The 26,556-nt window shown below is 37.8% G+C and overlaps 2 protein-coding genes across 2 annotated transcripts in view; both read left to right on the top strand.

Moving 5' to 3' along the window:
- The window catches only part of LOC150079893 (neurotactin-like), a 37,674-nt gene extending 36,422 nt beyond the window's left edge, over positions 1-1,252 (top strand). The window contains exon 8 of the mRNA XM_090382347.1: positions 726-1,252. Coding sequence (XP_090238473.1) covers positions 726-1,148 — 423 coding nt within the window. The 3' untranslated portion in view covers positions 1,149-1,252. The remainder of the gene's footprint in view (positions 1-725) is intronic.
- A 7,781-nt stretch (positions 1,253-9,033) lies between these two features.
- LOC150079892 (uncharacterized) lies at positions 9,034-26,212 on the top strand. Its single transcript, XM_090382536.1, has 4 exons — positions 9,034-9,591; positions 24,469-24,591; positions 25,160-25,307; positions 25,686-26,212. The coding sequence occupies exons 1-4, from the start codon at positions 9,509-9,511 to the stop codon at positions 25,971-25,973; spliced, it is 642 nt and encodes a 213-aa protein (XP_090238662.1). The 5' UTR covers positions 9,034-9,508; the 3' UTR covers positions 25,974-26,212.
- Positions 26,213-26,556: the final 344 nt, after the last annotated feature.

Below are 26,556 nucleotides of genomic sequence, written 5' to 3'. Positions count from 1 at the left end.
AAACTGAAAGATTCTCCTCTGAAACACTAAAAAAGATCTTGCGGTCTGACGAATCTCGATTTAGGCATTTTTGCACCAATGGTAAGGTGAGTGTGTGGCATGAACCACATGAGGCCATGAATCCAGATTGTCTCTTGTCCATCAGTAAAAGGCCGGAGGCAGTATCATGGTATGGGGTATGTTCCATTGGCACAGACTGGGTTTGCTCATACCGTTTGAAGGTCGCGCTATCTCCAGTCTTTCTGTCATATCGATCAAGTGCACTCTTTAAATGCTTCATTTTTATCCGGACTGCGATGGATTCTTTCAAAACGACAATGCAACTATCCATCACGCAAAAATTGTATGTGACTGATTCGAGGAACATTCCCAAAGTTCCTAGATCCACCCCGGCTGCCTAATTCTCTATACCTGAATTTAATCAAAGATGTCTGGGACATGCTGGAAACGGCAGTTTGACTTCTATACCGACGACAATACAGCAGCTGACGAATATCTTAATGGACGAATTGTCAAATCTGGAGCTAGACTCCCTCAGATACCTAGTGGTATCCACGCCACGAAGTGTACGAGTTTTAATTCAGACAAAAGGGGTCATAAAATTGAATAACCATTTATAATTTTTTGACCAGTATTTTATCTATTGGGCATAATGCATTATAATTTCCAACTTTATCTGTGCAAGTGTATGTACACTAAAGTGATTTTGTTTCCTTTTTTTACAGGTGTCTGATATTCGAGTGGTTTGTCCCATCCAGCATCTCGTTTACCAAGCTGATGAAACCTTTGATAAAGAGGTGTACTCCTATATAATCGATTATAAGCCAAGCTCTCCTATTCAGTTTGCTAATGAATCGTCATCAAAGTCTATGGCTGTCCATGGTCTTGATATCATAGCAATATTTGGTCTTCTCGATAGATATTTACCAGATATGAATCCCACTGATATTAAATTCCAGGAAACAATGCAAGACTTGTTTTACAGCTTTGTCCACAGCGGTTCACCTGAGGCGGGATTAACCACCATGAATACAGCCACTTATGTGAATTTTATTAGCGATGGAGTAACTTCAAAACCCGCACCTCATGTTAACTGTAAGATTTGGGATGAAGCCGGTTTCTATAGTACATATGCTAAAATGAATTGAATGTTACTGAGACATTTGAAAACGCTCAATACTTTTAAATATTTGTAAAGGAAGGGTTTAAAAGTACAGTACAAAATCTTCCCTCACATTTCAAAAAATCCCCGTTTATCGAATAAAGTTAAAATTTCTTATAATAGGGTCAAAACCCACATTCACTATAATGTGGTTAAAATTTGCTATTTGAAATCACTTCCCCAGTTCACTCCCCTGCTTATGTGACAAACATTTATCCATAAATTTAAAAAAATAATAATAAATAAATAATAAAATGAAATTTTTTGAACAGTTCGAGCTATCGCCGTTAGATGGCGCTTTACCAAATGCATTATATCAGCATATTTAATATGCTTATTAACAGAAATTTCTATTGATCTTCTTTCTTTTGTCACCTATTATGGAGTTTAATAATTAAAGGAAATCCCAAAACCATAATTAAAACAAGAAATTCATTATTCAATACTCGTTTATCGAGATTCAAATTCCAATCGAATTCCATGTCGTAAGATTCAACATTGATGGAAATGTGATTATTCAAATGAATCGATACCAACCATGGAGGAAAATCATTAAACGCAGTTAAAAATCCCTTCCAATTTATGCTAAACATATCTTTAGCATTTAACAATAGTTGTATGCAGCTATTGATGCATTCATCTCCGGATGTAAAACACAAGAAGATATTACTAGTAAGGAGCCAGCAACTTTCTCAAAGATATACAAATTGTTATGAATGTTTTTTTACAACTATTTCTTAGTGAATTACCACTGCAACAACACTAATAAATGGCTAATGATTTAGCAAGCATTAATAAGAACTTCATTTTCTCTACGGAAAATACATTGAGTTGCATACGAGGGGGAGTTCAAAAATTAAGATTTGCATTCACCCAGAAGTAGTTGAGATAGAAGGTTGAACGCCATATATTACATTTTCTCGAACAAAATGACACAATTCCACAGGCCAGTTTTGTAGAAGTCCTGTCTAAACCACGACTCTACAGCAGAAATCACCTCACCATCAGCAGTAAAGTGCTTTCCACCAAGAGACTTCGGGGCAGAAGAGGAAGAAATCCGAGGGTGCAAGGTCGGGGTAACAAGCAGGATGTGGCAATAGTTCAGTTTTTCCTGGCACATAGACCACATTTCATGTGCATATTGTGCCCTTTCCTTCTTCTGGTAAGGGGTGAGCAACTGTTGATGGACAACATTTTTCGCAAACCCTACAATAGTTTGCAGCTCTGCAGCTTGTTCGTTGACGCTAATACAGAGATCTGGGTTTAATGGCTCAATTTTAGCAATACTCTCTTCTGTTACAGCAGTTGGTGGATGTCCTGGGATCTTCATCATGCACTGAGGTTCTTCCACATTTGAACTGTTGATACCAAAGTGCAACTACGACCATTTCTTCGTGAATTGCTGTCAGAACGAAACCAAAATTTGTGCGGTTGCTATAGAGATTTCAAGGTATCAAATAAAAAAATTTCATCTTTCTTCACAACTACTGAGTGAATACAAATCTTTTTGAATCTCCTTCGAACACAGTAAAAATATAGTTTTAAGGGTTCCCTAAAAAGAAAGACTTGGATTTCCAAATGAGTGCCACAGCAAGGTCATATAACAAGCAAATAATAATTAGTAATAAACGTATTATCCATAGTGGAGAATGTATTTCTTTTTACAGTTAATTTACCTAGAACGGTAGGGTACGATGGTCAAATTGAAAGATAGAATCGGGTAGAGATGTTACATTTTTGTACTTTTTTATAGATGTTTTAAATCCATAATGGATTAACCAATTCTTTTTTTTTTCACTCTCGAACTATTTATAGAGTACAAAGAAACACTTAGATTATAGTCACCGTTTCCCATTTCTACACAATTTTTAGATTGTTAAATGTTTCTACTTATGAGATTGTTTTTTTTTTTTTTTTTTTATTATTTGATTCCTTTAAGGAAATTACGAACTTTGTAAATGTTTCATATGAAAAATGGGATAATCCTGTGAGTACATTCTTTGATAACTCTTTATATTTAAGTATTTTCCATGTTTTTATACGGATTTTTATTACGATGTACTTTTTTTGTATGTGTGAAATTTTTAAAAATAAAAGGTTGGTAATAACACGTGGTAGAGTATCATTAATATTGCTTCCTGTGGAAAAAAAATAATAATAAAGCAACGAACACCTAGTAACATTAAAAAAAGAAAAACATTTATTTTAATCAATGCAGATATGGATGTAACATTGCATTTGGAACAGTGTCCAAGTGTGGAAACTAGTGAGTGCTCGGCACAGGCTAGTGGTGGGAGCGTCACAAGCGCCTGTGACTTCTGTGAAGCATTTTTTCGTGGCCAATCTGGTTTATTCCATTGTAGGAGCCCCCCAAGGATGCTTCACATCAAAAGCTTTCCAGCCTAAGCTCAAGTAAGGTTCATGGAGCTGATGGCACATGCTCAGTAATTTTGAGGAAGGCAACTAAAGAGTGTATAGAACCATTGCGATTAATTATGATGACATCATTGGACTAGGGCGAGATTCCTTTGGATTTGAGAAGTGCCACCGTATCGCCAAAAAATCGGTTCTAAGGGTGAAGTTAGTAACTACAGACATGTTAGTCTGACTTCAGTGGTAGGGAAAATCATAGAGGCAATGGTCAAGAGTGCGATACAGGGATAATTAGATATAAATGGTATTTTGAATGGCACAGAACATGGTTTTGTTAAGGGAAAATTATATTTAACTAACTTAATAAGTTATTTTGGCACAGTTACACATGAACTAGATGTTGAGAACAATTTCGACGTTTTTATTTGGATTTTAGCAAGGCATTTGACTCAGTCTCTCGTGAGACGTTACTGTATAAGTTGGAACATATTGGGATTACTGGAAAGATTCTAAAATGGATTGCGTGGACTGCTGCAGGGCAGAAGGTTGTGATTAATGGATGTTCCACAGATTGCTGTGAAGTTAGAAGTGGGGTTCCACAAGGATCTATTCTTGGACCTCTGCTGTTTCTGATTTTCAAACGAAGTGGACGAAGAGAAAAAAGGCGTGGGAAATGGGGATCTGGGAGTTACGATACGGGCAGATATGAAGTTTTCTGAACAGCCAAGAAAGCACGTGGAGTCCTATAGATGATTTATAACATTATATGTCCAAGTGTGGACACCTCATCTGAAAAAAAGACATTGAGCTTCTTGAAAGGGTCCAAAGACGGGTAACGCGCATGGTGAGATCGGAAAAAGGACACGACAAAAGACTTCAATTATGTGGACTACGGAGCGTGGCAACCAGACACTTCAAAGATGACCTGATTGAGATTTATAAGTCTCTGAGAGGGATTAGTAAAATGAATGAAGGCGGAATACTTTCTTTTATAAAGAATTCCAGAACTAGTGGCCATAAATTACAGAGGAAGAGATTTAGATTAGATTGTAGGAAGTTTAATTAGTGAGTTGTTGATTGTCGGAACAAGTTGCCTTCGCAGGCAGTTGAGGGCGACAGTTTGAAGAAATTCAAAATCAACTGGATAGTTACGAGTGCCTGCGTGAGGAGAGAAGTGCATAATTTTTATTTACCTATCTGCTTCTTTTTTTTTTCTTTCTTTCTTTGGTCGGTGCAGTTAAAGCCTGTCGTTTCATTGCACTGGTCGTTCTCATATTTATGGAATTATACTTCATAACTGGGTTGTCACTTAGTTATCACCAGGGTACCTACCTGTTCACCGATGAGAGGCCAACACGCCTTGAAACGGTGCCGTCTGGGTGGTGGTGGTGTTGGTATCCGCCGAGGATAAGTAACTTTAGTCTTCTCCTCTGGCGAAGCATTCCTTATTCGAGGTAGTGCAATATCAGGGCAACTCGTTGTGTCAAAATTCTTCATTCTTAATAGAAATTCTTTATTTTTATTTTTAAAAAAATATTAAACAATATAAACATTTTGATATAATGGAAGTGGCATATTGCAATTGTTTTGATATTACCTAGTGATCACCATACATTTCGTGTGACTTGTATTCCCTAAAGCATGGTAGAACCTGCTTTAATCTTATGCTACCACACGTTTCCCAATCGAATCTCGATTAGAGAAAACCCTCATATGTGCATTGAGGAATCATTCCACCCATTGTACGGTGTGGATTCACGCAACACGCTACTATTGGTCCCTTTTTTCTTTGAAATTAACAATTCGAGGACATTTTGAGACATGCGCAATTAACAGCATATAACATCTTAGCCTGTTGACCAAAATTATACCAGGAATTAATGAATGTGATTTACGTGGAAGCATAATATTTATGCTACGTCCCATATTGATAATACTGTCAAATAGATCTTACGAGAAACCTTCATGGATTAGCAGATTATCGGTCTCCATTTTCCACATCCTTAGCGTGCAAGATCATCCCACTTAACTCCAGCAAATGTTTAGTAATGGGGGTAATATGAAACAACATGTTTACAAGGTTTCACTTCGACTCTTTTAGATTTGTAGGACCTAATCCGTTGGGAGTTAGTGACTATTCCATGAAATTTTGAAGGTGGTGAATACAACACCACTTCTTGATTGAGTATTACAAAATAATGGTGGACACGTGCAGATACGATCGTTAATAAAGATTGTCGAGAAATTTGCCTTTGTGTTATTATTCTAAATTACTCACTTTTTGCGCTCTCCTGGTGATTAAATTTCAAACTAATTTTTATTGTTTAAAAAAATCCCACATATACTGATTACAATGCAAAAAAAAACTTTTTCTAGTTATTAACTTGAAAAAATTTAATATAAATGACTTATATTTTTCGAGTTATTAAATTTTAAAAGTGAGAAAGGACTACACAACTTCCTTGTATTTTAAATAATTGGCTGGTTTAACTTTTTGGCGATACCGTTTGTTTAATATCAGTGCAATACTGAGGTACCTCGTGGTACAGGCGAAGTTCAGTATGCTATAAGCACAACTGAATATAATTAGTACTTTAAATCCTGCCAGACATAAAAACTGAAAGGAGAGGTTTTATGGCTATAGGACAAGAGTTTTTAGAGGACTTTCTCCTCTCGAAAAGAGGGGAAAAATTCCCCTACTTTTCCTTATTTTGAGATGTTCCAAAATAATATTAGCTATCTTATAATTTAGAAGATTTCGGAATATAATAAATTAACAGAAGTGAACGATATTTCTGCAATTTATCAATTTCACGCAACCACATTTCGCATGCAGTACAGCAACATACACTGAGTGATCACTGAATTATGACCACCCCTATGAAAACTGAATACGACCCGTTGACCACGTGATATACGAGAGTGCGCAGTTAGTCGATTTAAGTAGCATAGATAAGGTGTCAGTGGTTCATTAGGTAGTAAAATTCCGAGTGTGATGGGTAAAAGGAAAGATTTATCGGACTTTAATAAAGGACAGATTGTGGGTGCTCGACGAGCTGGTGCCTCGATTTCCCAAACGTTTGAACTGGTGGGGTGTTCGAGAGCCGCCGTAGTTAAAGTGTACCAGGACTGGCGTCAAAATGGTCAAACAACGACCCGACGGCAAAACTGCAAAGGTCAGCGAAAGGTTGATGTTAGAGATGAGCGCCGGGTCCGACGACTCGTAGAGGCGAACAGGCGTAGCACTTTTGAAGAGTTGACTATCCAATACAACATAGGCCAACTCGGAACAGTATCTGGCATAACCATGCGTCGCAGGCTCGCACGTATGGGCTATACCAGCAGACTACTCCTACGGCATCCTATCCTAACCAAGATTCATCGACGTAAAAGACTCGCCTGGTGCAAAGAGCATGCGAGTTGGATGTTAGAAGACTAGAAGGTCTTCTAACTTTTTTACTCCATACCGTGGATGGTCGTGTGCGGATTTGGCGTCAACACCATGAGGCTCTTGATCCATCATGCATGGTATCAAAAGTGCAGGCCAGTGGAGGTGGTTGTATGGTATGGGCATGTTTCACTGGCAGGAACTTGGACCCCTGGTGCATGTTGAACAACGTATCAGTGGTCTCCGCTATCGTCAACTGCTTGCTGACTGTGTACACCCCGCTATGTTACACTTTTTCCCGAATGGCGATGGTGTCTTCCAAGACGACAATGCGCCGAGCCATCGGGAACTTGTTGTGCAGGAATGGTTTTAGGAACACAGTTCTGACTTCCAGCATATCGATTGGCCTCCTAACTTCCCCCAATATCAATCCAATAGAGTACTTGTGGGACACTATGGAAAGGCATATCAAGCGTCTGGATACACCAATTACCTCCATACCTGCATTGCTAGCCGCATTACACACAGCTTGGTTGGCCATACCTCCGGAACGCTTGCGACATCTTGTTGAATCAATGCCACGTCGGATAGCTGCTGTTCTGAGGGCAAAAGGAGGACCTACGAAGTATTAGGTAGTTGGTCATAATTCACTGATCACACAGTATAAAAAAGGGGTTAAAAGTTGTTACTTTTTTTTTTTTTTTTACCTTTTATCAGCGAACTGAGAACATCTCGTTACTGCGCATCCGCCATACTGGCAATTCATTCCTTCAATCAATGCTCGAAAACCATAATAATCAGTGCTTCAGCTACAATATAAGGAATAGGTATGTATGAAAATATATAAATAATAATTGCCGTATTTCTATTGGTCCAACATGTTATTTGGGATGGATCAACAAATATTTCTAAGAGGCTTAAATATAAAATTGCACGAAAATTCATCCACTGGGAGTCGAGTTCTTACATGGGCAAGGTTGGACAAACAGACGGAAGGGAATGGTGAAGACAACAGACAATTTATGCATATATGCTAATGCGCGTAAAAAGAAATAATAATTGGATCGATTTTAATTGAATTTGGTAAGGTCTTATGGCGGCAAATATAAAATTTAATGAAAACCCATTAATTATAAGTTCAGTTATTACATGCAGACAGACAGACAAAGAAATGATAACTGCCAGATTTCTGTTGGTACGATTTTAATGAAATTTAGGATGGCTCAATAAACTTTCTAAGAGTGCCAAATATAAAATTTCATGAATATCCATCTATTAGAAGTCAAGTTATTACATGCGGATGGACGGACGGACATAATAAAGACATACTAAAGTGTTAATCACGTTTCGAAATTACTACCAGAATTTGATAATTTTATCTTCTGTCTGATTTTTTTAAATGAAATAAAGTATTACAAATGTCCAGACCATTTCAGAGATTCGAGGGGACCCTGGCCAATTGGAAAAATGGGGATTCTTCTTTGTAACTCATAGAAATATCACAGAACTCCACTTTTTCTACAAAAAATTACACTTTTCCTCAATCTTGGTGGTGTTTAGGAGCCTGGAACCTAAGCCAAAATATGCATATTATTGAGAATTTCAGGAAGTAAACTAGAAATGGCCCAAATCCAATAAATGCAAGCCTTTTTGTGCTGTTGCCTTAACTGTAATAGCTGTTTTGGTCATTTTGAATATAACAAACATTTCTATAAAAAAATTTACAGGAAAATCGAAAAAACACACAAACATAGCTTGCTGTCAATGTATGTGCGTGAAATAAAGCTGATTACAGTGTATTGTTAAACAATACAGAGAAATGAAAACTTCCTTCAGTTTCTCCCACAATTAAGTGACCTTCAGACATTACGACAGTGTGACCTTGATCATGGAGTCCAGCTGTACTAGTTTGGAGCAAGTTAAAGGGGCACTGATGCATGCAAGAACCTGTTGGCCCATTATTAATAAACAAGCATTGCTAATAAAGATTCGGTGATCTTCTCTTACTGGGAAACCTGGCATTAAGCCTGCTGGGACAGCCGTCACAGACAACAATAGTCCATAAAGCACCCCCCTCGCTTCCAGAGAATTGAGTGGCCCCGTAAACGTCAGGTTTTTGGCAATGAATGAATAGTTGGATGGGAAAATCTGCAGATGTTATCACGTCATTCAGCGATTGCCCACCAGATAAGAGCATCGAGGGATTGGCTTGGAGAAGTAAGTTAAAATCACTGTAAGCGAATGGTCAGTTGGAGAAAGTCGATACGAGCAAACAGAGTTTATCAAAAAAAAAACAAAAAGCATTTCCTACAATCGACACTAGATGTCAGCACTCACTGTTATTGGCTACTATCAAATCGCAAGAGGTATAACTGGAGTCATCAACCGGAAAATAAACTTTTACCGCTTCTAGCTAAGTATCTGCACTTAGCACTCTTGACCTACTAACACTGGCGGTTTCTTGAAGTTGCCACGAAGGAAGAGGCAGAGCACCGCTGTTAAGAAACGTGCTCAGACGTGGTGGTGGTGTGGAAACACACTTAACATCAACTAGTCGAGACCGATGCTGTCCCTGGAGATCGGTCATGGGGGTCGGAGTATCCTGTGGAGTGGTGTCACATCTTCAGGATTACCTCTTTCGGAAGAATGCAAGCAGAAAGTGGTTCAGGTAAGACGTTGGATAATATACGTTGGTTATTTTGAATTTTTAGAACTTGGATGGAGCAGCAAATCTATTTTTGTTTTAATCTCCATTTCTATCAATTTTTCTATACGTAGTTACTCTACAGGTTGACTATGGTGGTCATAAATTTCAGTACTGGTTCTGTAATCTCATTATGATAGTTAATAAAGGTAGACTAAGTGAAAAAATACCAATATCAATATCAATTGTCTTACCACAATAGAGTGAATTCGTGTGATGAATTATCTTTATTTTCTTTTAATTCCTAACACCACATTGGCAAAAGTTACTGGGCACTTGCATGTTTCAATGAATTTTTTGTTGTTTCTGTTGTTGTTGTTGTAGGGTTTTAGACGCATCACCACATTGCGCCGTATATGTCTCTAAATTGCGTGTGTTCCTATACTTTTGCTTCTTTTGCTGGATGAAAAACCCCAGTTTCCACAATTAAAAACCATGCGACCCTTGCCTTAGACCGATTAACTCGGCCAAGTTGAGAAAAATGCTCATAAAATTTTTTCCCTTCACTGATATAATTCGAAACCAGAGGTTTTTCTTTATCATCACCGTCTGAGGCAAGAGATGCATGGTTCCCCCCCTCCAGAAAACGCGGTTTTTCATCCGGCAAACAGGTAAATCGCCCCCAGGATACAAGCAATTTACAAACATAATACACTGATACCTCATAGCCTTAGTTGCTTTGGCACTTAACAAACAGCTACTGATTGAGGAAGAGTTGATCTGGCCCGAAGCCCACATTACACGTCATCCCAAAGGTGTTTAATGGGGGTCTGGATTGCAGCTCGGTGCAGACCAATGAAGCTTTTGTACATCCGTGTCTTCAAGCAAAGTTACTACAATCCGTGTAGTATGACATGATGTATAGGCATCATACTACAACAGAACAGAACTCTACTTATACTAAAACGTCAATGTTCCGCATGATATCCATTTCTCTAAGAATGATGACCAATGGTCCAAATACAAAACGAAACAACGAAAATAACCAGAGATGGGGACACACGTCCGCCAAAACTCACAATTGGGACGGCACACTATAAGCTCTATAAACATGCGCCAGACTTAGACATGGCCATTAGATCGGAAACCGTGCACCATGATTCATTACTCCATAACACAACTTTCCAACGTTCCAGGAGCAATTACGATGCAATGCACACCAGACAAGTTGACGCCTGCACTACGTGCTGTGATGTTTAATTTGTTTGTTGTAGCTGCTCCATAAAATCCGATGTCGTGCAGCTGTCTACGTATTCACTGCCCTAATATTGAACTGATTAATAATATTCGACAAAGGACTGATATGATTTAAGTACCACTCTTCAGAGTGCCCTACGTTCTCCTTCTGTCAATTTCTGCAGTCTACACGCACATTTCCCGGCTGTTCCATAACTTTTCCATTTGGTGATTACATCAACCACCGTAGATCAAGGGTACTGAGGTTTTATTGCAAAGGTATGGACAGATTGCTAATAAAATGCAATGCATATTAATTAATCTAAGAAAATGTATTTTTATTGGAGGTGGAGCAAACTTACTTTGTTAGATACAACAGGATTACAGGACATGAGGTAAGCTTATAACCATGATATATCAGCAAATTACATCGTGTACTCAATAGTCCATTCTGCAGCGTGGTTCTTTTATTTGTATTTAAGATTATTAAATACAAATTGGCGAGCAAGGCCACTCATTTTGAAAAATTATGTTAGAAATCGAAGTTATAAAGTCACCACAGAAATACGAAGAGTTTGGTGGGAAATTTTGGGAAAGAGACGCTCCGTTACTTTCTTTAATGAGATACAACTTATGCGTGATCTTCACTGCACAGTAAATTATAATTTTACATGATCATTCCCATGTACGTACAGGAAGCAAGACACTGCAATGATTTTGCTTCCGGCAGGGAGTCCACATTCGCCCTTTGAAGACGACACTCTTTTATTCAAGCTTCACCTATCACCTAGAAATGATCAGATAAAATTGAAGACAGGACTTTATTACCCCTGGCAACTTGTCCAATTATATTATCGGACATCCGTTCCATTGAGAATCTAGGAGGACAACAAACAAGTTGATTGCTTGATTCCATCACATAGGTGACTGACCAACATCATATTATCCTTAGTGATTCATTACATATATCGATCTAAATGGGAGGAAAATTAGCAGGTTTCTCCCAAAATACGGACCACCTGTCAGCTGTAAGTGGTTCAGATGTCAACTTGGTTTAAATTTCTCATTTCATCTGTCCACGCGTAATATGTTCATATGCGCGTATTCTCTAGTCCATTTGATATTTTTCTGGATGAAAATCTTACTCTCCACGCCTGACACCGAATAACTCGGCCACAGAGTGAAAAACGTCCATAAAAGTTGCTCGAGTCATTTACAGGATTCGAACCCGAGCCTTTTTCACCCAGTGTGGAGAGGTCAAAAGTGAGAACTAGGATGATGGTGGTGAGATGATCTAGGGTTAGTAACATTTTCTAAAGTCATACTCGTCGTGTTAGAGCAGAAGTGTCCAATTCGTGACAATGTAGGCAGTTGTAAGTGTCATGCGTTGCTCCGGTTTAAAAATATTCGTTTTCAGTGATATTCGAGTTTAAAGAATTCTCTTAATGTTACGTAATCATTGTTGGATTTTCGTAATAAATTATTAAAAGGAAAAAAATAACTAATTGTAATTACAATTGATAACAAAAATTGATTTCTACTTCGAAAAATGCGTTGATACCATACTGTAGCAATGAGTAGTAAGGAACTGTTCTTGTGGCCAGCGACCTTCATCATTTTATCTGTTTTGGCCCCTACGTTGGATGTACTGTTTCCCTAATTTCTTATTTATGGACAGTGCCTGTTCACCTGTAGGTCATAAGATGTCTGCGCTTGCAGCACAGTGGTATCGTCACCATCCTCCCCACACCAGGTGGAAAAGGCCCAGGTTCGAATCCCATCGATGACGCGAGGAACCTTAGTGGACTTTTTTCACTCCATGGCTGAGTTAGTCTGTCTCAGGAGTAGATAGATAAGTTTTTCCTCCAAAAACTGGGGTTTTTTCGTCCAGAAAACAGGCAAATCGACCAGAGAACGTACGCAATTTACAGACAAAATAAATATAGGTAGATGTAATCATTTACAGGGGACCCTAATATCATAATTTGTTTTTTTCATAGGTCATAAGTTGCAGAAATAATTGAAAACCGGAAATATCCAAGGAATGAAGTTACCAGGAATTTATCGGCCATCCTTTAAAGGACATCGTACGAAAGCTAATGCAAACTGTCGACCATTTCGAAGGATATCCATTATGTTTTAGTATAGGAATTCCATTCGTTGTTTTCTTTATTGTGAATACTCGCAGCTTCATACTAAGCATAAAATGCCAACATGAGACGTGCATATCCATTCAGAGATGATCATACTCCAAGTTATGCATATAATTTATGCAAAGTTAGTAAGGATTTCGGACTAAAGATTTACATGTCTAAAACAAAAGTAATGATGAAAAAGTATGCCACAGAAAGGGATATAATCATTGAAGCAGCAGTAATTGAAAAGGTGGATTCATATACTTATTTGGGACAGGTCATTAGCTGCAATAATGATAAACGGCTGGAAGTCAAGAGAAGAATAAATTTCGGATGGATAGGATCCAGGAAATACAGTCACATACTGAGGAGCAATATCCAAAATTGTCTGAAACGTAATATAATGAACCGATGAATACTCTGCACCATGACTGAGGATGACCAACAATGGAAGAGAAGCTGAAAACTTCTCTTCCATTGGAACGGATTATATTAGGAATCAGACTGTTAGATAAGAAGATAAACACATGGATTATGCAGAAAACACAAATATTCTTAACAAAACTAAAGAACTGAAATGGACTTGGGCAGGACACATAGTTCGAAGACAGATGGAACCTAAAGGAGCTAAAAGCCTGGAAGACAACAACGGAGATGAACATATGAAATTCACGAGTTCGTGGGTAGTAAATGGATGGGCATTGCACAAAACAGAACAAACTGGAAAGCTGCTGGAGAGGCCTTCATCCTGAAGTGGATTGAAAACGGCTGACAATGATATAATTTTTGTTTAATGATATAATTATCCTAACTCTGTTACAGTTCTTGCAGATAACGTCGCTATTTCCTCACAAAGTGAGAGGCCTAGGTTCGATTCCAGTCGGTGGCAACTGCTGGGACTGTTATGAATTTTAAACAATTAACGCCATGAAACGTTAGTATATCATGTACGCAAACTGGGCGTGTTTGTGGGATGAAAAATCAAGCCCACAGCAGATAAAAATCATATAAAACAGAATAAAAAAATGAAGTACTCTGAACGTTTTAACTGGTATCTTTGTCTTTCTCTCCAGCATACACGGTTTACGATTTCTCAGACCGAAAACATGAGTCCCCAGTACCCATTATCACACAATTGTAAAAGAAATTAATTGTGTGTTTACAGAATTCTGCGCATGTGTTTTTCGAATAGAGATTAAACCAATGAAAAGCTTATTCCGTGGCGATGTTATCAATTTTGTTTGTACAAGCTATTGTCGTTCTCCAACTTGCGTACGTTTGTACCAAAACCATGTGAGCTCCCGAGGTTAATCGCTAGTTAACAACTGCTGCAATCCTAACGTCCTTGAAGGGACATTCTTTTGTCCTTGTAAAAGAAATTAAACCGGTTTTGATTTATAAAGTGTTCCCGCTAATAAATTTAGAACATAATGAATGGAATGTGACGCCATGTTGGTTTATCAGATACTCAACTCTTGCGATGTAGAACACTTAAGAAAAAATAAGCTCTGCTTCAGCGCCCTCTTGAATGGAACAAGAATACAATTTTTGCTTAGAGGTTATCTAAAAAATCTCCAAGCTGTTGTTAAGTTTAGTTATCTGCTTTGCATAAGTTATTATCTATGCATTACGCGTTGTCTGCAATTTATTTAACAACTTTCCAATCTGACTGTTGACTGGAAGCGAGTGTTCCAGTTTTCAAGCGGACTAATACTTTAAAAATCCGATTATCACTTAATACGATGGCATTGAGATGTTACAAAATGTTAGGAGCAAACCAACCGGCAGGTCCCTGAACTAAACTGAGGGTCAGCCTAATTTCAGCCAAGGTGTAACAAGAAAACGGAGCAAAGGGGGAGGGGATAAAAAACTGGTACATGTCTCTAGTTCAACTGACCCACTAACATCTACATTACAGAGGTCACAAAACGTCTGGTAAACATGGCAGAATGCTGGAAGTCGCTATTCTGCTTCTTAATGATTGTGACAAGTGTCGAAATGGCCTCTGGGTGAATTTTTCGTAGCCAAGTCGTAAATAGCAAAATGTGCCAAGTACTCGAAAGAAATATAAAATGGAGTAATGAAGGTGAAATTTATAATCATGAATCCTTTCGCAATAGAAAAGTTCGTTATATAACTGGGGTTATGACATATCTCAATTTTTCAGAGGGAGAAATGAATACATCAGATATTTATTAGTCGTCTTAATCCACGATCCGTCTTAATCCGGCATCTTGATCGTAATACAGGATACCTTAAAGGAGAATTGTACTTATTTTCAGCTGACCATAATAGTCATCCGAAGATAAGGAATTCGATTTTTAATTTATTTTAAACTAAATTGAATAAAAATAAATAACAATATTATTTTTATGCGTCCAAGAATTTTAAAAAATGGTACTTCCGGGTCATCACGAAGAGGCCAACTATTTTCATTTAATTTGACGTATGTAAATTATAACAATAATTTAGTGTAATTTTTTAGAAATCTTTTTATAACAGCATTCTTTAATTAAAAATATGCTTTAATATTCGATCGATAAGACACTCTAATTTAGTTATAAATTGAGATCATTTAATGCAGTGTCAACGTACGTTAACTTCTGTTTGCACGCACTCAATTTTATAAAACGCAAAATCCAGGCCCGAAGATGAATTTCAACGCAGAATTTAATTCAGTGGAGGGACGCCTGTCCAAGTCCCATCTCCCCAGCATAGCAAGGAGGAAGAGGACTCAAGGAACGAAATAGGGTATAAGGAGAGCAGAGAACTCGAGAAAAGGAGGTCCCAAGCCGAGCAGGAGGGCATGAAACCACTAATGGGAGAGAGCCCTTAAGATGAGACATGGGCTGTCGCACATCTATGGAACGGAAATCTAAAGACCATTCATTCAATTCCAGAATAATTTCATTCAATTCCTGCAATTTGAATGAAATTATTCATTCCCAAAAGCAGAAATATAATATTTTAATAACTAATAATAAAGCACTAAAAAGACAAAATTATATATTTCTTATGCACTTTTCTATATAGATTGTGATAATATGCAAAAATAAATATAGAAATAAAAAAAATAATAGCCAATGCCATATTTGCGTATATTTCTGTATTCGTTACTGCAATACATAAAAAAAAAAAATTCGAACGTATATGTGTCATGTTACAATGTTTATAATATCATCTTATTTTAAAATAAAATAAATAACAAAAATACAGCGATTAACATGACATAATCAGTACAAGAAAAATATATTCGAATGAAGTAATCTCATATTCCTGCACGTTGATGAAAACGTTACCTTTCAAGCGAGGCTTGAAGAATTAGGGTTAACATATGCACGTTGAATACTAAGTCAGTATAATTTAGGATTCGCTGTGATATAAATTGAATAATGGACAGAACAATAATTCGTAATATAGGAAGATTAAAAGATTTTATAACTTACGAAACAATAGTAGAATTTCAGTTCATAATTAACGCACTAAAACTTAAAAAACAAGAGAGAAAGCAGGCGAAAGCACAGATAAGCAATATACTAACAGCGCCACCACAAATCTCGTCTATATCGCATAATGCAGACGATAATTATTCTAAAATTTGAATTTTATTATTTGTACTCCAAAGAGGTGGATGAATTTCAAAAATAATTTATGAAATATTTAATTAACAATAACAGTTTTTAAATTTTAAGTTAACATTTAAATATTGTAAAGTGATATATATATATATATATTGCGAAACTAATGCAGTAAATTGTTTCTACAATTACAATTATTATAACCCTAAAATTGTGATAAAAACTAAATAAATTTTCCGCTCCAGGACGACCACTGTATTTAGCAGTCATAGTATTGAACCTTGATCAGTGAAGGCACATGTACTTATACACCCTCGCGCTGACCACTTGGCTACGGAGAATGGCAATTATTATTATTATTATTTCTCCCTGATTGGGGGATTCCACTCCGTGACGGGTACTGCTACCAAGTACACAGGGTGGTTGTAATGTCTGGTGTTACTGTTGGTCGAGGAAATCTCTGACTGTCCTACAGGTGTTCAGGATTGCGACTTTCTGGAGTTCCTTGTAGGTGTTCTCTGGAGACCTATTGCTGCTAGGCTGCTATGCAGAGTCTTTGGCACCATACCCGTGGTTGACACGATGATCGGGATGGTCGATATTTCTTGCATATGCCACATCTCCTTGACCTCAGGTCACAGGTTCGTGTACTTCCTAATTTTTTCTTCATGGGTTTTCTGGACATTGCTAGTGTTGGGCACTGCTATGTCAATCAGGTAGGTAGCCTTTTGTATCTTGTCCACAAGGGTTATGTCCGGTCTGTTGTGAGGGATGGTCTTATCCGTTATTATGGCGCTGTCCCAGTACAGCTTGTGGGTTCGGGTCTCTAGTACTGGGGTTCGTACTTATAGTATGATATACTTTCTTTGTTCAACCAGTATTTCCTCGCTAGCTTCTGATGTATATTCCTGGCTACCTGGTCGTGTCTATGAGTGTACTCGGTCTGGGTAATCACCTTGCACCCCGCGGTGATGTGTTGGATCGTTTCTGAGGCCAGGTGGCATCGTTGACATGTGTCATCTGATATTCCGGGCTCCTTTGCTATGTGTTATTATTATTAGCTACTAAAATCCCAGGAAAGTAAGTGGCAGGACCTGCCAGAGTACAATTGACTCAATGGTAACACCCGGCTAGCCTCCACGTGGCGAGGTATGGACAACGTCTGGTCCCATTAGGGGCCTGGCGGCCAATAAGCCGGATAAACAATGGGCACAACATATAACACTACTCATGACCCACACACTTCTAAATCTCTGGCTTTGACAGGGTACTGTCACCGATACATAGAACATTCGCGGAGATGGGAGAAATCCCAGGAGCCGCTAGACCCTCAATATACCTCATACCTCATACCTCATATTATTAGCTACATGGTGCAAGGAAGCCTGAGGCTGCACCAGCCAAAAAAAAAAAAAAAAAAAATTCCCGAGTAACCCTGAAAGAGAGAGAGAGAGAGAGAGAGAGAGAGAGAGAGAGAGAGAGAGAGAGAGAGAGAGAGAGAGAGAGAGAAGAGAGAGAGAGAGAGAGAGAGTCAAAAGTAGAAGGGAATCACCAAGAAAGAGAAGAATGATGATATCCAGCTCAGGACCCTGGGTGTACTGGTGCACAAAATAATCAGATAGAAAGCAACATCGGAAGATAATAAAATATGGCCATGTGTTGTGTCTTGTATAGGACGGCTCCTGAACGTTAGTTCAACTCCGTCGTGGTATACTGTGATGACACATAACTCTGTAAAAATGGCCAGAAATGAGTGTAGTCTATGTTTGTACAGTTTATGTATTGTTTTGTTGTTTCTGGCTACTTTGCTACTGGGAAGCCACGCTCATCAGGAAGGCTGCTTCTCAGTACCCATTCAAGCCACAAGGAGGTGGATCACAATAATATAAGACGAAAGAGATCCCACGTCACAGACAGCAATAATAGCTTATAAGTTTAGCAAACTTCGGTGTATAATAATAGTTTATAAGTTTAGCAAAACAAAAGTATGTTGATGTATTTAGGAATATTTATATTATTAATGGTATCGATCTAACGATTACTCCAATTCTAGTTGAACACTGAAAACAGGAAAAAAGTAGAATTTTTTTGTAGACAAAGATGCATATGAAAGACATAAGGAAAGGACACTATTGGAAGATAATTGAGTCAAATAAAGCAATTTTCCTCGATCAGATTTTATAGATTTTTAGCCGCCACATTAACCTACAACGGCAGTGTCGCATTTACAAGGAATGAATATCAAAAAGAAAAAAAAATTAAAGTGGAGACAATTTTAATAATTAGTCTATAAAATAATAACGCAGGTAGTGCTTAAGTGCCATAGCGACAGCTGATGTAGGTCAATTACCATCCTTTCAAAGTTTCCTATTGATATGTCCATTATGGTAGTAAGTAGAAAATTAAAGATCTCTTATCTAACTTCGCTTCTAGGTCGACAAGCTCCTTAACACTACGAATTCCAAAACAGAAAAAGAAAAAGAAACCAATTATTGTAATGGCATTCATAGATTGTCGAATTCTAGACTGATTTTAGACCAGTACCACTTCAAATCAGATAATGATAATGAGATACAGTTTTACTTTAGTTACACCTTATTCTTTATAGGAGAAATCATAAATTCACTATTGAATTTAGGGTATTCTCTTATACTGTGATCCGGAAATGCCCCACCCCACCCCGCCCCAAAAAGCGCACTGAAAGCTCTCACCACTATAACGGATAAAATTATTGACTTTCAGGCATCCTCTCTTGCCAATAACGCAGATTAATCTCTCTCACAAATATCATTATTTAGATGTATTCTTAAAATTAATTGAATAAATCTAAATAATTAATAATAGGAATAATAATAGTATAAAAAAGAAACAACAAGAAGACAAGAAAACACAAATTATGTGCTTCCCTCCTCACATAGATAACTATACAGTTGATCTTTTAATTTATTCAAACTGTCAGCGTCAACTACCTGAGAAGGCAACTTGTTCCATCAAAGAACGACTGGCTGGGTGAAAGAAAACTTCCTACAATCTAATTTGAATTTATGGTTCTTAGTTCTGGAATCCTTTATAACAGTAAAAATTCCGCCTTCACTCATTCTACTAACCCTCAATCAGGTCATCTATAAGATATCTAATTGCCAAGCTCCGTAGCCCACATAATGGGAGTCTTTCCTCATGCCCTTTTGCTGATCTTACCATGCGAGTTGCCCGTCTTTGTACCTTTCCAAGAAGCTCTATGTCTTTTGTCAGATGAGGTCTCCACACCTGGACACTGTATTCCAAATGCGGTCTTACAATTGCCTTATATGGCATAATGACCTCCTTATCTCTACAGGCTAATGTCCGATAAATCATCGATAGGACACCGCGTGCTTTCCTGGCTGCCTATTTACACTGTTCAGAAAATTTCGTATCTGTCCATATCGTAATTCCCAGATCCCTTTTTTCCCTCTATTGTTTTTAATTCAACCCCACCAAGTATATAATTTATTTTGAGGTTGCTCGTCCCCAAATGTAAGACCCTACTTGCTGCATTAAAATTAGCTGCCACTTTTCTGACTATTCCTGAAGCCTGTTCATATCGACTTGAAGGAGCGCTGCTTGGCACTGATCATTAACGACTCTACCAATCTTTATGTCATCTGTAAATTTTGACATCATGCCTTCTATCCCTTCGTCGATGTCGATTATGAAAATCAGAAACAACATTGGTCCAAGAACAGCTCTTTAGAGGACCCTACTCCTGATTACACGAATCTGAAGAATATCCATTAATCATAACCCTCAGCCTTCTGCCCTTCAGGCAACTAGAAATCCATCTTAGAATCTTTCCGGTAATCTCAACATGTTCCAGCTTATTCAGTAACCTCTCATGAGGGACTGTGTTAAATGCTTTGCTAAAATCCAAATAAACTATATTGAAATTTATTCCTACATCCAGCTCACCAGTAACTCTATCAAAAAAGCGTAATAAATTGGCTGAACATGATTTTCCCTCAACAAAACCATGTTGTGCGTCCTTCAGAATATCTATCCAAATGTCCCTAGACTGCACCTTTAATCATTGCCTGTAAGATTACTCCGACCACTGAAAACAGACTAACTGGTCTGTAGATACTGACCTCACTCTTAGAACCATCTTTACATATTGGAGATACGTTGGCACTTCTCCAATCCACAAGAACTTCTCCCAAGTCCAAATATGAAGTTCATCTCAATAAATATCAAAAATCCAATGAAGTACATCTCAATAAATATTAAATATCTAATGAAGTACATCTCAATAAATATTAAATATCTAATGAAGTAAATCTCAATAAATAAAAATTTATCATAATTATCTTGTCCTTTAATCTGGTTTTGTTGTCAGCAGGATTTAAACTGCATGGGTAATGCATTAGTCTTAATTCTTACAGCAGTACAAACTTGCCATTGCAATGAGTTGCCATGGTATTACTTTCAATACGTGGCTTTAAATATATATTTCAATTTGGATTCAAGTTGTAGTTCCAATCTAAAATAAATTCCATTAATTTATAAGAATATGTATACTTATACACTGGTGTGCAAAATTTAAGGACCAGTCAGGTTTTCACCTGTAGCTTCTCATAGGAGTGGCCTGGATATGGTTTGTTTGTTTGTTATTTGGTTTTTAGGAGCATTAGCAACTAAGGCCATATTGCTCCGTGAATATGCGGTGGTCATTCCCTGACCTTTCCGCATCCTCCATATTTGGTGGTGACGGGCTCGAACCCCGGTCTAATCAAGAAGCGTGTGCTACGCACTCCTGCTCCTTCCCACCTGGCTACGGAGGCGCCCCGACACAACAAAGGAAACAAAACGGTACAAAGGGACTTTATTCAAAAATCGCAACATAGCACTGGATGCCATGATACAGATGCATCACAGCCAAAGATGGAACAAAGGGAAGAGGTGGTCCTCAGTAGGAGATATGGCCGCCCCTAATGTCGATGCAGGTTTTGCACCGACTTTCCATACTTAGAACAATGTTATTGATAAGTTCTTGCGGTAACATCGTCCATTCCTCTGTCAGTACCATCTTCAGCCGGCGAACTTCTAGTGGATGTGGACGTGCCGCTATGCATCTCCCCAGAGTGTTCCATATGTGTTTGATGGGATTTAGATCGTTTTACGGGTAGGCCAATCCATACGAACAATGGCCTCCCTTTCCAAAAGCATATCAACAGCTGCAGTGCGATTGGACGTGGCGTTATCATCCATAAACACGACCTCGGGGCCAATGGCACCTCGGAACAGACGCACATGGGGAAGGATTCCCTCAGTACAGTAGTGTGCACCTGTTATAGTACCGCCTTCCAGTATCTGGAGTTGTGTACGTCCATCCAAGATAACGCCTCCCCAGACGAGAACACCTCCGACCGCCATATTGATCCCTTTTAGTAATGTTTGAGGGGTGACACTCTGTGCCAACCTCTCGCCAGATTAGCGGACGTCCAGAATCGCTGCTGAGACCGAATCTACTCTCATCAGTAAAGGGTACCTTAAGTAAAGATTTCTGGTTGTAACCTTTAGAAATAGTGTTGGTCCTTAAGTTTTGCACACCAGTGTAGTTTAAATTTTATATAAAATTTTTACTTGTTCTGGGAGGAGTACATAAAATTTATGAAATATTTTAAGGGGGGACGCGAGCTATAAAATTTTGGGAACCTCTGACTTAGAGTTATCTTACTTGAACTGAAAATAGGTTGAGCACTCAATATTCTTGAACTTGAGAATCGCAACTGTAGTTAAGTGAAAGGCCAACTATTACAACATCACCCCAAAAAAACCATTTCTGATATCACCTGTCCATCCCTCTAATAGCACGTCCAGTTCTTTCTTAAATTTATTCAAACTACCCACTTTAACAAATCCAGATGGAAGCTTCTTCCAACAATCAACTACCTGCTGGTTGAAAACAAATTGCCGCACATCTATCCTGCAGCCATCCTTCCTCAATTTGAATTTATGCCCCCTGATGTGTGTAGTCTGAGCAAGCGGAAGAATGCCATCAGCGTTGAACTTATTCAATCCATTCAAGGCTTTAACACCTCAATCAGATCACCTTGTAGGTGCCTAGTCTCCAGACAATACAATTTGCAGAACTGAAGCCTTCACCAATCTCATTGCCCTTCTCTGCACCAGTTCCAACAGATCTATATCCTTGCTAAAATGAGGCCTCCAAGACTGTACATAATACTCAAGATGTGACCTAACTTTGCCTTATACAATGGCGTAATCACCTATTTGTCCCCGTTGGCAAAATTCCCGTATATCATTCACGAAACTCCATGAGCAGTCCTGGCAGACTCTATACTGCTCAGAGAAGTTCATATCTGACTGCGCAATTATTTTCACGTCTGTTCCTCTCCCCCAATAAGGTAATTTGCACATTACTTTGCAATTTAGGCATGCTCGACTATCAAATAACAGAAGTTATTTGTTACTCCCACCGCATAATTCCAAACAGAATTATGCAGTGAGAGTTGAATCATCTGGGATTTGGTTGTCGTGCGCCCGTATGAAAGCCATTTCTTTCTTTAAAAAAACGAAAGATTTGACTGGAATAATGAATGATCGCCAAGACTGGACTGCGGACCTGGAAAAAGATCAATGTGGTCTGACGAGTCTCGATTTACACTTTTTGCACCATTGGTAAGTTGAAATTGTGGCAAAAGCCTCATGAAGCCACGCACCAAACTGTTTCGTGTCCATCACTCGTGCAGTTAGTGGCGGCGTCATGGTATGGGTTATGTTCTGTTGGTAACGGACTGAGTTTAGAAGGTCGTGTAACCTCCAATGAATATTTTTCTGTCGTCTCGGAACAACTTCATCCAAGTAACGCTTCACTTTTACCCGAATCTATCCTGGCCACCTAATTTTCCAGATCTGAATCTAATTGTGAATCTGGAATATATAGAAAACGATAGTTCGGCTTCGCAGTTCACTATCGACCACAATCCTGATGGAAGAATGGTCAAATCTAGAGCTAGAATCCCTCAGACACCTAGTGGAATCTACGCCAAGATGTGTACGGGTTCTGATTTGGGTAAAAGATGGCCATACTTGATAATGAACGAACGTTTCTAATTTTTGGGGCAGTAGGTATATGTATTTCGTTAAAAATATATTTTATAGGAAAACAGTAAATGAAAATTATGTAATTAAAAGCCATTTTCGAATTTGATTGGATAAAATTATTCGAAACAATCTTCCAAACAATCCGTAGCTAGAGAATAATTTATTCATTGAGATGTTGATGAAATAAATCTGAGTTTTCAAGCGAAAGATACAGAAGTACAGATCATTATTTCAAATATTTAAGTTTATTCGTTAATATATATTATTCCTGTAAGGGAGGCGACCATGATGGAAGTCCTTCAAGGAATGAATTCTGTAATGCTACTATAGAGATCAAGTACCTGCAAAGAGACAAGAAAATGATCTCTCAAAACATGTTTGTTAAGGAAATCAGAGTAATAAATTAATGGTACTTTTGAGATTAGCGTAGTTGCTTTTTCCAAGAAGAGTGAGTACAGCAAATCTAGGTAAACAACTTTTTTTATTCCATGAATTTCCCTCGAGATTACATGGAGCGGAATATATTAAATCGTAAGTGGTTCCAGACACAGATTTGTCTGAGACTGGGGGTGTTACAGGAAAACAAATAAATTTCCTTTTTTCTCTTGTTCTAGAGGAAAAAGGAAATTTCAAGTAATCCTAAAAATATAATAATAATAATAATTAAAAAATAAACATTAGATGCATATAAATTTCGAAATTTTCTCAAAGAATGTTGAGTTCGAACTTTATTGAGTTCTAATTGTTTATTAAGCCATAATAATTCTGAGCAAAATCATTTTGTTATGGAAATTATAAAAATTTAATTTGTTCATTGTAATTTCTTACGCTATAGTTTTTTCTTGTAGACTAGATCCTGTGATTTTACGAAAAAAAGAAGTGGATAATATCCTAGGAGCTGAAAACCAACATCCTGGAACTTATTTGCTATATGAAGATGTGGACAATCGATTTATTTGTCTTGCGTTCAGGTAATTCATATCATTTTTCTAATAGCTGTAACATTAAAAAACCAATTTTTCTTCTGACTGGCCACTCACCCAATTTGTAATTAAATACCTGAGGCAAGTATATTTGATTCCAGTCAATGCTGTTTGTACCGCGCAATCATTGTCCGTATAACGAGTAAGAAGTTGACCGTATGAGAGCGTTTATTTTCTATTTAGGACATGTGATTAAAGATAGCAGGTGGGCATGCTGGGGAAACAAGTAGGGTGAGCCATTCATCAGCCACAATACCCAATACGTGATCGGACTGCAATTAAAGCACAGTAACTTGGCGTACGTTGCTATACTTGTGAACTCAGTAAATATTCATTATATGCGTCATGGAGAGAAGTCGATTTGATTAGAAGAGTCCATTACCACCGTGGAAGGAAAATCAATGTGTAGAGTGCTTTTCTAATTTTTGTCTCTCTTTCTATGTGGTGTTCCAGTCAATATAATGTATGACTATATTTATGACCATACTTTTATTTTCTATGCCTTATTTAGTATTACCAACGAAAGCGTGTGCCTAACTTGACTTTTATCGTTTAGGACCACGTGCGGTGAAGTGTCCCACTACTCCATAGTGAAGTTGAACAATGACCTCTTCTACTGCAACGACTTCCCTTTTCCTTACCTGGAGGCGATTGTGTTGTACTACCAGAAGTATAAACTGAATGATACCAAGCTGACCAATCAGGTGAGTTTTGTTCAGTTAGCCCTAATTTTATTAGAACTACATCAATATCGACATTTTAGGGTGGAGGATTCATTAGTGTTACAATGATACTATTGTCCCATAGATACAATAATGCTATTGTTTATACGCAAGGCTATAAGAGTACATTAAATCTGTCACCAAAGCAAGCATAATGACTATTGAATTCGATTGAAGGCGTTATGTAAGACAAGTGCTTTATTTGTGTTAATTTATTACTTTTGTTTCTCCTAACACAATTGATGTAGAGCTTATTCACAATTTCAACTAGAATGTAGTATTGTTTCCTTATATAAAGCGTTTGCCTTAACGTGTACTTCTGATTAACCTCCATTCAAGTGTTATTTTGTTCATTTTCAGGCCGTTCTGTGTCCTTGTGTTACCTCCCAAAGATCGAAAAGAATCTCCAGTTACCTCAAGACAGATGTAAACAAAGATTCGTTCCCAGAATCCCAGAGGAAGTTGAATTGTGAAGAAAACACAAACTGCATGTATTATCCAAGGTGCGCGAAGGACATTCCACCACAAATGTGTGAGGATAATATTCAGGACACTCAACATGCGATTCGCAATTGTAATAACAACGGCCCTGTTACATCTCACCGAAGAAAGATAAAATACAAAGCCCCAGACATTCCGTCCACTTAAATAGACTACAAATCGAACCACTTCTTCTAAACGGGTCACTCCTTACATGCCAGCGAACAAAAACTTTCCATGATTGGATTGCTAAGGAGGATATTCACTGTGTGGAATATGGACCTTTAGTGCTATCAGTCAATAATCAAGGTTTTCCAGCATATTCCAGTTATTGTGAAAACATTGTAACAGGGACCAGACATGGTGACCAATGTAAAAACATGACATTTACATTGTGGATATTTTATTTAGTGTTTTGAATATTACACAGCTTCATATCTATAAAAATATTTTGTTTAATAATTAATTACAGAAGTTTTCGTAATCATCTATAAATACATCAATCAACGAATGGTGGCTCTGTTGCTGCACCTGCTACTAAAGCAGGAATAAATGTATTGCTTCTTTTCGATAACCTTTTTGTCAAATGAATCTAGGTTGGATAACTCCAAGTAGGTGTAATTCGATGAAAAATTAATTAACTGTACGTTTTATTAAAGTGCAATTCCAACAGTTCCTTACTATACGTTACAAAAAATGTTTTTAGATTGTATATAAAATTCTAAAAATTCCTTAAAAAACTGATCACCAT

Source organism: Mastigoproctus giganteus, chromosome 10 (assembly GCF_048544385.1).
Source record: "Mastigoproctus giganteus isolate SK-2022 chromosome 10, ASM4854438v1, whole genome shotgun sequence".
In the NCBI taxonomy this organism is placed as follows: Eukaryota; Metazoa; Arthropoda; class Arachnida; order Uropygi; family Thelyphonidae; genus Mastigoproctus; species Mastigoproctus giganteus.
This window is presented reverse-complemented; position numbering and strand designations above follow the sequence as displayed.